Raw genomic sequence first — 12499 nt, forward strand, 5'->3', positions numbered from 1 at the left:
AAGACCACCTTCCCATCTCCTCCTCCTTCAACTTCAAGGTGTCGTCTTGGAGTTTGAATCTTTCAGACCCGAAAACAGAAAAGACAAAAAAAATAAAAAAATGGAGGGAAGGGCGAGGGGTTTGACGCTGATTGGCCTTCTTTTGGTGAGCTTCGTCGGAAAGATCGCATCGCTATCGGTGACAGTGAACGACGTCGAATGCGTGTACGAGTACGTGCTTTACGAAGGCGATACCGTTTCGGGCAACTTCGTGGTCGTCGATCACGATATTTTCTGGGGCGCCGATCATCCCGGCCTAGATTTAATCGTGAGTTCTTTTTTTTTCTTCGTTATCGCTACACCGCAATTGCATCGAAATTTAGCCAAATTGGGATTTTAGGGTTTATGGAAGGGGCTAATTTTGGGGGGTTTTGTTTGGTGTGGAAGGGATCTAAGTGTAGATTGTCGTTTTTAAATTGCTTGGTATTAAAATATGTTAGAACTTTTTGAAAGTGTTGATTTCTGAACTAATGTGGTAATTGAAGCTGCAATCTTGATGCTTGCAAGTCCAAAGCCAATTGTGAAGATTCTTTGATATTCATAGTTTATTGTATCGAATTTCAAGCCCCGTATCGGAAAATATGGATAACTGATAAGACTATTGAGCAAAGGTTTGATCTTTTTTAAGTCTTTGTAGCGTCATCCATGAAGTAGGGAATAGTTCGAGTAGGAGTAGTTCAAGTAGGTAGGAAACTATGACAACCGGGGCAAGGTCTTGGAGTACTTTTCAAAATTAGGGCTACACTGGCTGTCTGCCTGTATCGCTATAGTCTAATTCTCCAAAAACAATAGAAGTAGTGGATCACAATGCAGATGGTTACACGTAGTAATCCCTACAGGTGTGCTTAGTAGGGATAATCTGTGGTAATCATAAAAGTGGTAAGTTAAATTTCAGTTTGAATTGTGGCATTTGAGTTGAAATTTATGTCAAATTTTATTGTTCTAACCATAGTTGCCAGATTCGGCCATTTATTGGTATGTCCGTACCGATACTTTGACGGTTCGATTGTGAATTCGGTGTCTCTAACCAGATTAAACAAAACTTGAACAAAGAACTGAAAAAACGCACCTGGTTGACCCCATTTGGGTATACTTAATATTTATGTCGCCCCATGTTTCCTTGTAAGCAAAATGGGTTTAGGTTCTTGTTTAAATAAATAAACTTTGACATTGGTGGACAAAAAGGGGTCAGGTTTTTGTTTGTAAGAACTCAGAAGAGTCAGTTCAATACATGCTTATTCTCTACTTTGTAGCGTGGGAACCATGCACTTCTGTTTTCCCATGGCTTAGTGTTGGTTGGGTGTTGCCTAAGAGCGTAGCAAATGGTTTATCTGGCTAGATTGGAGTTCGATTAGTAGACTATTTGTGATGTTGGTCTTTGGAAGGCAGTTTCTGTATCTTTTTCTTAGAGTTTGTAGGTTGAGAGGAATCACTAACCATTTGAAGGCATGCAACTATCTTTCTGTAAATGGATCAAGAAAGGCTGTCCATCTTTTGTTACTTTTCTAGAAATTTTGTTTTCTTAACATCCACGAGTTTTTGTTATAGTATGCTACTTGTTTAGCCAGTAGGTGCTTTTTCTTGCAAGTAAACTTTGCCAATGATGAAAAAAAAGGCTGATGTTGGTATTTTATGCAGGTGACATCTCCTGGGGATAATACGGTGCACACTTCGAAGGGAACATCTGGTGATAAGTTTGAGTTTAAAGCCCCAAGAAGCGGAATGTACAAATTTTGTTTTCACAATCCTTACTCAACGCCAGAGACTGTTTCTTTTAACATACATGTTGGTCATATTCCCAACGAGCACAATATTGCCAAAGATGGTTTGTGAAAAGCTTTGTCAATAAGTTTTCGTTATGTTATTTTGTTTCAGTTTTCAATTGTGGTGCTGCAATTTGAAGTAATTTGTTGCCTTGACAACCAAAAAGAAAATACTGTTTGCCCTTGAATGTCAAGTACTCTGAATTGCTTGTTGAAGTGTGTTGATCCCAGTAACATGTTCAAGACTTTCAATAGTATCTCCGTCCTTCGGTTTTTTTAACCTTTAGATGTTGGTTTGTTGCAGAACATCTAGACCCAATAAATGTTAAAATTGCTGAGCTTAGAGAAGCATTGGAGTCAGTTACATTAGAGCAGAAGTACTTGAAAGCACGTGATGTTCGACATCGTCATAGTAAGTTTTCTTTCTCTCTTTACCAAAGAAAGTTAACAATGATAGAGTTGTGCTATATCAGCGTATCCTACTGGCAGTTAGGTTTAAGCCTTATTTGCTAACGGGATCCTCTCTCTTTTGTGAGACATTTGTGTATTTCCTGAATTTTAATATCTAGGATGTCCTCTTGTCAAATGTCTTCTGGGTGATTTTTGATAGGACTGAAAAGGTTATCTTGGAATTATCAAGTGCTGAATAAGTATGTAGTGAGTGTTCAAAACTGAGGAATTTGTGCTCAATAGGTTCAACATGTGTGTTAGCTAAAAGTTTCAAGTCTTAATTCAGTCTATGAAAACATATTGGCATTATATCATTGAGAACATTTTAAAACGTCAATCTATCATTGACCTGCTTAGGTACTTTTGTGATATTCAACTTTTTGACTGTGTGCACATCTTATGAAGTCAATAACTCTCATTAACAGCAAAATGAGGGTCATGAATTGATTCCATGGTGTGACTGCTGGCATGGACATGCGGCATATTGGGTTGCAAAACTACATTATTAGGGTTAACGGATTCTCATAACTATTTGTCAGTAGCTACCCATATATCATTAACCTGCTTCTTTTTAGCTCGTCTCAGTCATAAGTTAGTAACAAAATAATGCGGTAGATCTATCATCTTTTAGAACCTGGCACCATCTTATGATTCTGATCACATGCTTTTTTGTGTCTGCCGCAGCAAACGAGAGCACAAGGAGGCGGGTTGTGTTGTATACAGTGGCAGAGTATCTTGCGCTGGCTGCTGCGAGTGCTTTGCAAGTCGTTTACATTCGCAAACTTTTCAGCAAATCGGTTGCATACAATCGGGTTTGAACTGCTTGGTTCTTGTTATTGTCTATTTTAACACAGGATGAACCTCATAGATTATTTCAAATCCGTCTTCTGTGTAACAAGTTATGAAAAGTTTATACACTATTTTGGTTCTTAGTTTTCAAGTGCATTGACCTACTTTGAAATGTCATGGTTTTAGTTGGTATATGGGAGTTCTTCAAAAATACCTATTTATATATTAGGTCCATTAGAAGCTAATCTTTTTCTCAAAGATAATGTTACTTGGACACACAAAACCGATACATTTGTCAACACATTTTCATATACGAGTCTCAGTTCACATTTCCACTCCGATTGTCGACCCTAAGTTCCGATCCCCTTTTCATCCAATCTCTGTTTCCTGTCGACCTCCATGTTTCCCTTCATTCCCCATCCTATCATACCCACCTGGCTCTGGCCTTCCTCGATCTCGCATCATTTCAGATTTGCAGTGACTTTTTCTTCACACGAATTGTCGCAAACCCTTGGAAAGGTGCGTACAGCTCTGGCTCCAGTGATCACACCATCACCTTCCATGTGTATGCCTTTGTTGGCAATGTTATTGGTGGGATCTCTTTCCCCCTGGTTTCTTTCAGTCTGGCCTCAAACCACTAGTCTTTTCAATCTGTGACTCAGATCAATTTGGTGCTGGATGGAGGAAGTTTGACACTTTCTTTTCCATCACTTTTGGGGCGTCGGTTGGTTAGATCTCTGGGTTGTCTATTTCGACTTAGTTTTGCTTGGGGTTTAATATTTTTAGAGGGATGTTAGCTACCCGTCCCTTTTACCTTTCTCTGCCTTTTTAATTTATTTCTTGCCATGTGGATTCAACTATCAATTTAAACTCTATTTGACTAACCACAAGACGTGGTCCAATCTACAAATTGCCACCTTCAGTTGGCGATTTCCTGGTGCATTTCTGGCAGGAGTTTGAAACCAGTTGAGAGCACTTTGTGACTAGAGACAAGCCAAACCTCGAGCAGAGATAAACCCCACCATGTGGGAACATTTCGTGGTCTTTACCAAAAACAAATGTTACAGGTGACTAATTATTTTGAAAAAAAGACCCACCTATTACAATTTTTCTCATCGAGATTTGAAAGCACCCCGAATGTTAATTTGTTTTATGCATAACTAGACCGATTTACCTTAAAAATAATTGGAACCAGTCGCTTTTATTTATCCATTAAATTAGAGCAGCGCTAAGAAATTTTCCTTATATTTGTATATCATTTTTATGACAAGCAAGTATTAACATCAAATAAAATGAAAACTGTTATAAACTTTTTATTTAAGTATGATTGTGTAAATCCTAGATTAGATTTGATACTAGTTATTCTTCCATATTAGGACTTGTATTTCTTCGAAGAGAGGGATTATTTCCTCCCTTATTACAATAAATAAAGACACTACGTAGGGGGAATAACACATCCTCTACACAACCTTACAAACACATCTCTCTCTATTCTATCTATGTCGCGCCCCTCTCTCCGTATCAGATTAAAATAAGCCACAACACGTTATTAACACGCTTCTACCGCTGCACTTAGGAATCTAACGTAGAAGCTTTCTGCATCAAACCGGTTCATCAATATCATCACGCAATCAGGTTCTTCCAAAACAACAGTTTTTCTCTCGATATTTTTGCAGCCCTGATAACATGAACATTCACCATAATGCATGACCCAACTTTACGTTCTTCAAATTTTAGATTCTACATAAATTATGTATGCATTATATCCATAATTGTTGAATTATGTGAATTGATATTGTCATGAATTGCATCAAATATCTTATCATGCATTGAATTATATGTTGAATATGCATTGAATTATAATCTAGAAATTTAAAAAAAAATACTAAGGTTTCGTTGGGAACCCAAGTGCGATGTTGGAAGCCAAGTCGTCGGGCTCCCCGAGCCGAACAGAGTGAACCAATCCACAGAGCCAGAAGCTCCAGGTTTAGCAACTTAGAATAATCCAACACCATTAATGGTGTCCTTGTCCACGTCCACCACAGGCATGGCCTACAGCCAACACCTCGAGCCTTTGGTCATTGTCATCAACGACTAGAAGTCATCCCCGATGAAAATTGGACCGAGATTTACTTGAATCTCTTCGGAATTCCTTGAAAATCCGATTTAAAATTTCTAGGGTCTGGTTCTTGAACGTTGAGATTAACCTTTTCTGTTCACCACGGTGGTCGTTGTCGACCCATGTGACTCGCCTCGAGTTCTCTAAACCATAACACGATCGCCAAAAACGACGACGCCGGTCATCTCCTCTGATGTGCACACCTATCACAGTTGGGATTCGTGTTTGGTTTGACCCACAACCCTTTAGGCTTGGACTTATCTCAACCTGCAACAATATTTTGAAAAGAAAAAAAATTCATGGGCTTACAAACCCAGGCCCTTGTTACTCACCCTAAGTCCATGTGACACCAGCCCATCGGGCTTTAGTGTCCCCATGCATAATGCCGCACCAGATCCCAGCTTGTAGCTGGTGCATAAGTGCACATGCATCGCATCACACTAGATCCCAACCTCTGGTTGGTGCATTCGTGTACCCACACACACATGATCCCAACCTATAGCTGGTGCATTGGTGCACCTGCACCGTGTCACACTTGAACCACGCCCATTTATGCCTTTGGTATATTGGGCATGCATACCACATTTGTTTAACCCAACCCAACTCTTGTGCCTGGGCTGCATGGTCTAAATTTTCTAAGCCCACCTGTGGACTTTGGTCCATATTTTTGGGCCCCGAGTTTAATTGCCTATATTATTTTAGGCCTTAATGGGTTTTATAATTTTTTATTTTTTTTACCTACACTTTAATTTTGACCCAAAGTCTAAATAATTAATTCAATTATTATAATAGACCCTGAAGATCTATTTACATATTTTTCTTGTTGCATATTTCTGTATATATATTTGTATTTGTATGTAGGAACATATGAACCTAAAATTTATAATTCTTTAGAAACCTGAAGTTTCTAGAAGCATGCCTTGTTTGAAAACTTGAAGTTTTCCTTAAAAACATCACCCGTGAAAAACCTGAAGCTTTTTCATGTAACTTTAAGCCAATACATGTCTATTAGAACCTGAATGTTCTACTCCTATGTGAATGGATTGATTTTTTTTCTCCATTACACTAACCATATTCTTGTCCAGTTATTTTGTGATAGGGACATATTGAATTTGAACAAACTCGACTTCACCACTTTAGAGGTCTCTGGAAGAAATTACTTCAAGTTGGTCCAAGATGTGAAGCTTCACCTCACATTGAAGATGAGATGGATAACCCGATTGGAAAAGCTAAGAAAGCCACTACCATGACTTTTATCCGAATACACATTCGTGATGCACTGCAAACCAGGTACCTTGCAGAGGAAGATCCACGAGCACTTTGGGTCGCTTTGATCACCAAAAAGACATCTTCTTGCTTGAAGCAAGACATGACTGTCAGCATCTGCGCTTCCAAGACTTTAAGTCTGTGAATGAATATAATTCTGAAGTTTGTCGAATCTGATCACTTCCTAAGTTTTGTAACGAGAATTTGACCAAAAAGGATCTCCTAAAGAAAACCTATTGGACATTCTCTGCTACCAATATTGTCCTATAGGAACAATTAAGGCTCAGAATTTCACTAAGTTCTCGAATTTGATCTCTGTCTTACTTCTCACTGAAAAGCAGAATCAGCTATTGATGAAAAATCATCAAGCTCGACCTACTAGAGCGACTGTTGTGTCAAAAGCACACTATAGCACAAACCAATGCCCAAATGCCAACATAGACATGGTAGGGGCGACCAGAAGCCACCCATCAAGGTCAACAAATTCAAGGCCCATCTAAGGGAGGAAACCGAGCCCAGAACCACCATAACCTCTCTCCCAAGGCCCCAAACTTCAAGAATAAGGGCAAAACAACTGACACTATGGATGTGGACATATGCTACTGCTGTGGTTTAAAGTACCATTGGTCCTATGTTTGCCTTGCTCCTCATAAGGTTGTAGTTGAATATCATTTTCATCAGAAGAAGTTTGAATTAAACTTTATGCAAGTGGATGAAACGGAGAGTATCAAAATGGAGGTTTCTGACTTTCATGAGGTTATTACCCCTAAGGAAGATTAGAATCTTAGACATAAACTATTTTTAGTAGAATTTTAGACCCCTGGGGCCGAATTCCACCTAGTGGCCAAACCCTCATTTTGATTTTTGGTTTAAGTTTGAACAACTTTCCTTTATATTTGGATTATCTGTTAGTGATTTATTTTTGGTATTAAGTTTTTTTTAATTACCATCCTTGTATAGTTAAATCATTTTGAATGGATATTTGTTTTTAGAACTTTTACGCATATGACCGATTCAAATTAATTTGTATTTGTAGGTATAGCTAGTGGGAAAATTAGTTGTCTGGCAGATACTGCAACTACACACACCGTTTTGCGTCAACGCATCTATTTCACTAACTTCATACCTAAGAATGCACCTCTGACAACCTTCTCAAGCCTATCCAACCTGATCGCAGGATACAGTAAGACACGTATAATGTTGTCCAATGATACAATATTAACCGTTAATGTGGCACTTTATTCTCCACGTTGCGGAAGAACGTTGTTGAGTTTCAAGGATATTAGAGATAATAATTACCACGCTGAAACTTATGTAGAAAACGGAGTTGAATTTTTGTGCATCACTTCCTACGAATATGGCCAGAAGTGTATTAAAGAGAAGATAGAGCTGTAAACACGGAAATTCCTGAAATGAACGAGACAAGAACATGTGTACAAAATAATATTTGTATTAATGATTTAGAGGTTACAATCTCTCTCAAATTTGATCCTCTGATTCGATCTCCGTAAGGTGTTGATTTGTGGATGTGCGATTGATCCAAGGGCCGTCAAGGCTTGATCTTGGATGAACGGTTGAAAGTTTTCTTCAAGGGCCGTTGGGGCTTAATCTTGAAGGTTGAGGGAAGTTTCTTCAAGGGTATTTGGGCTTGATCTTGAAAGTTGATGGATGAATGGATCTTCAAGGCTTTTGGGCTTGATCTTGAAGGATTGTTGATGAATGGATCTTCAAGGGCCTTTGGGGCTTGATCTTGATGAACAGTTAATGAATGGATCTTCAAGGGGCTTTTGGGCTTTATCTTGAAGAACGGTTGGATATGTGGATTTGTTAATGTTGTTGATGTTATTGATCCAAAAGGCCGTTGGAGCTTGATCTTAGGATAAACAGATGATGAACGATGAACGCTTTCTTCAAGGGTCGTCGGGGCTTGATCTTGAATTGGTGGAAGTTCCTTCAAAGGGCCGTTGGGGCTTGATCTTGAAGGTTGGGTTGACGAAGAACGAATAAAGCTTTCTTGATCATTCGGGATTTGCTTGGGAGTTTTGGAGTTTCAAAGCTTCAAGGTTTTAGTGTGAGGTGAATTGGTTATGAATTGGCCCCTTAAAATGAATGAAATGGCTTCTATTTATGTAATTTTCCAAAGCCTAATTTTGAATATATTATTCAGATGAAATAAATTGTTTCTACCAGGTGTTGACACGTGTCCTGTTTGATGATTTTTCTAATGATTCTCGATTTTTTGTTGAGTCACCTGCTATGTGTAAAATTTATGTGACATGTGAACATTGAAATTTTAATTATTGATCAACATTTATTTCACCGAAATTTCAATGTCTACAAATGCCCCTACTTCAAGGCGCGTCGTATACATATGTTTGTCACGTGTAGAAAATGCGTTTTGAAGTCCCTTAATGTAGATATCGATCCAAAGGCCATCGAAGCTTGATCTTGAATTGGGCTGGAGATTTCTTCAAGGGCCATTGAGGCTTGATCTTGAATTGGGCTTGAGATTTCTTCAAGGGCCGTTGAGGCTTGATCTTGAATTGGGCTTGAGATTTCTTCAAGGGCCGTTGAGGCTTGATCTTGAATTGGGCTGAAAGTTTCTTCAAGGGCCGTTGAGGCTTGTTCTTGAACTTTGTTTAAAATTTCTTCAAGGGCCATCGAGGCTTGATCTTGAAGGTTAAAATTGGACCACAAGGAGCTTCATGTGGTAGATGATCTTTGGCTTTGGTAGTGGATGAATTGGCACGTATTTGTTTTTGCGCTTGTTGACTTTCCACAGCTTTGATCTTGAACTGGGTTAGAGAATTTTCTGGATTCCTCCAATTGTTGACTTTCCACAGCTTATTCTTGAACTGGATTTGATTCAAGGGTGGTGGACGTTTGATCTTGAATCGGACTTGTGATTTCCTCAAGGGCCGTCGAGGTTTGATCTTGAATTTGGCTGGAAACTTCTTCAATGGCTATTGAGGCTTGATTCTTGAAGGTTGACTTGAACACATGGCAAGCAAGCACGAGGTGAAGGTGACGACTTGTTGCTTTGTTCAAATCTTTCTAATTCACACCTGAGCAGTTTGGTGACTTGATCTTTAAGGATTTGATTCAAGGGTGGTGAATTGGCACGTGCAGCCCACAACACTTAGCGAGTCAACCCAAGAATTTGAGGGTCAAAACGAGTCCTCATCCTAGAGTGATTACAACCCCTGATGATATGAGATACTTTTGATTTTGAAGAAGTAGCGGATGAATCGGCACGTGCTTTATTGTACTTGTCTCCACATGCTTGAATGTATCATTTTCCCTTGCCTTATCTGTTCTTTTGGCAGATGTGGTATCTTCTCTGGAAGCATAAGATGTTGAGACAATGGGTACTTCGAGAGCAATGTTAGGTAAGCAATCAGGGAAAGGTTCCAGGCAGTCGGTTCCAGATCGGAAGATTGATACCAAGTACTGGCTGATTGCTTTCTTTCTTCTTGTCCCGCAGGTAAGAACAAGGACAAAGAAAAGGAAAGGGAGAAAGCAAGATATGAAATACTCTTGCTTTCGAAGAAGTGGTGGCGATTTGACAGCGTTGCACAGCGAGGCTTTGTTCTTCAGCGATGGTGCCGTCAATATGTTGTTGAAGCTTCTCGAGCTCTTGGATTCAACTCAGACCCCTTCTTCTCTCTAATTCTTCAACTCGGACTCCTTCTGCTGAGTTGATTGTGCATGCCGCATTTCCTTATTTATTCTCTAAGCAGATGTGGCAGCTTCTTGAGTTCCTCAACTCAGACTCCTTCTGCTGAGTTGATTGTGTAAGCTGCATTCTTCTCTGCTTGTTTCTTCTGCACATTGTCTCCACATGCTGCAAGGTATTGTTTTCACTTGCCTTATTTGTTCTCCAGGCAAATGTGGCATCTTCTTTGGAAGTACATCAGCAGCTGAAGACGAGTACTCGAGAGCAATGCCAGGTAAGCAACCAGGCAAAGGTTCCAGGTAGTCGATTCCTTACCCGAGTTCGAGTGAAGGTTCCGGCATATTGCTTTCTTTATCCTTGTCTTTGCAGGTAAGAACAAGGACAAAGGAAAGGACAGGGAGAAAGCATGATATGAGATACTCTTGCTTTCTACCCTACTGATATGAGATACTTTTGCTTTGGTGTCATTTGTTTGCAGAGGTACCCCAAGGAATAAGAAACACTGAGTGACTCGAGAGGCTTTGTTGGGAAGGCATTCTCGGAGATGAAGAAAGGTTCTGTATGTCTGCCTTGTTATGGAGGGTGAAGGTTGACATTTATATGGATTAATAACCGGTACTGTTTTTTCACTTTTGTCGTCAACCGTTGGATGATTTAACGGTAAACTTCATGTGCTTTCTACTTCACAAGAAATCTTCGACAGATTGCCCGTAATTTTCGTAAAGCTGAGTGTGTATGTGACAGGCGCTAACACGTCTGGAAAAGCAAGCGCCTCTTCGATATCTGGAATCGGCGCTTCGACAAACTGCTAATGATTTCCGCAAAGCTGAATGTGCATGTGACAGATGCTGACACGTCTGGAAAAGCAGATGCCTTTCCGATTTCTGAGCTTGCCTTTTCAAGTTCTGAGCTCCGTCGAGTGCAGAGGTTGCATGTGACAAGTGTGGACAGATCTGGAAATGAAGATTGGCCAGTGGTTTCTGAGCAAGCCCAACTTTTGAGAAAGCTAGCACCTCTTCGATTTTTGAATTGGCCTCTTCGAATTCTGAGCTCGCCTTTCGATCTCTGAAATCCCATCGAGTGCTGATTTTTATAAAGGCACGTAGTTCGTTTCAAAGCATACTTGAATTTTCGCTTGTAGAAACTCCCTTCATGCATTTCTAAGATCTTGATTTGTCCGACCTCTTCTTTCTTCAACATCTTTGAAAATGTCTGGCCCCTCCGACCGTCGTTTTGACTTGAACCTTGGTGAAGAGGCAGCCATGCCTTCCCCAGACAACATATGGTCCTCTTACTATTGGGGATTCGATGATGAAGAATGATATGACCGCTGCGGTGGTGACCCGAAACCTTGTCACTCCCAAAGATAACAGACTACTTTCCAAACGGTCTGATGAGTTGGCTGTTAAGGACTCTCTGGCTCTCAGTATGCAGTGTGCAGGTTATGTGTCTAATATGGCTCAACGTCTATTTGCTCGAACCCGTCAAGTTGAATCATTGGCGGCTAAAGTGATGAGTCTCAAACAGGAGATTAGAGGGCTCAAGCATGAGAATAAACAGTTGCACAAGCTCGCGCATAACTATACTACAAACATGAAGAGGAAGATTGACCAGATGCAGGAATCTGATGGTCAGATTTTACTTGATCATCAGAGGTTTGTGGGTTTGTTCCAACAGCATTTGCCTTCGTTTTCTGAGGCTGTACCGTGTAATGAAGCTCCAAATGATCAACCTTCGTTGCCTTCTCCTCATGGGGTTCTACCTAGTACTGAGGCTCTGAATAATCACCTTCTGGTGCCTCTTCGACCTGAGGCTCTGCCGACTGCTGAGACTTCTCTTGAACAACCTTTGTGAATACTCCCTCTTGTTTGTTTATTTTGATTCATGTATATGTACATATTTGTAACTTATCGGAAATATCAATAAATGAGCTTTATTTCATTTAGTGTCTATATATACATATATATTTCATATGGTGCTGATCCACCATTCATTTATATATATATATATATTTTTTTTCTTTTCTTTTTTTTTCTTTTCTTTTCTTGCACATGGTGGTGCTGATCCACCAAGATTCCACCATTTCTTATTCTTTCCAGATTGGTTTGTTCCCTTTCATTTTTTTATATATATTCCCCACATGGTGCAGGGAGGAAATGCAAAGGAGGACGAGGACGGACGGAGAGCTACAGTCTAGGCTTCATGACCGGCTAGTCGTTTGACGGCGGTTATTGAAGTTCTTCGCCATTGCTATTTGCCACGGACGAAGAGCTACACTCGAGGCTTCATGACCGGCTAGTCGTTTGACGGTAGTTATTGAAGTTCTTCACCATTGCTGTTTGCCACGGACGGAAAGCTCTTGAAACTGTCGTTGCTGTTTACTACAAGGGACACCGC

The 12499-nt window shown here is 40.0% G+C and overlaps 1 protein-coding gene across 1 annotated transcript; it reads left to right on the forward strand.

Annotated features, from left to right (window-relative positions):
- On the forward strand, positions 1–3233 carry LOC126595928 (transmembrane emp24 domain-containing protein p24beta3-like). Its single transcript, XM_050262333.1, has 4 exons — positions 1–307; positions 1678–1864; positions 2107–2214; positions 2937–3233. Exons 1-4 carry the CDS (start codon positions 101–103, stop codon positions 3068–3070), a joined length of 636 nt encoding a protein of 211 aa, XP_050118290.1. The 5' UTR covers positions 1–100; the 3' UTR covers positions 3071–3233.
- The last annotated feature ends 9266 nt before the right edge of the window (positions 3234–12499 follow it).

This window comes from Malus sylvestris, chromosome 13 (genome assembly GCF_916048215.2).
Source record: "Malus sylvestris chromosome 13, drMalSylv7.2, whole genome shotgun sequence".
Taxonomy (NCBI): domain Eukaryota; kingdom Viridiplantae; phylum Streptophyta; class Magnoliopsida; order Rosales; family Rosaceae; genus Malus; species Malus sylvestris.

Bases quoted from the DNA above. Each gene is read 5' to 3' on its own strand.
- LOC126595928 (XM_050262333.1), top strand. From the start codon at position 101: ATGGAGGGAAGGGCGAGGGGTTTGACGCTGATTGGCCTTCTTTTGGTG. The intron at 308-1,677 runs GTGAGTTCTTTT...TATTTTATGCAG, and splicing joins ATCCCGGCCTAGATTTAATC to GTGACATCTCCTGGGGATAA. The intron at 1,865-2,106 runs GTTTGTGAAAAG...GGTTTGTTGCAG, and splicing joins GCACAATATTGCCAAAGATG to AACATCTAGACCCAATAAAT.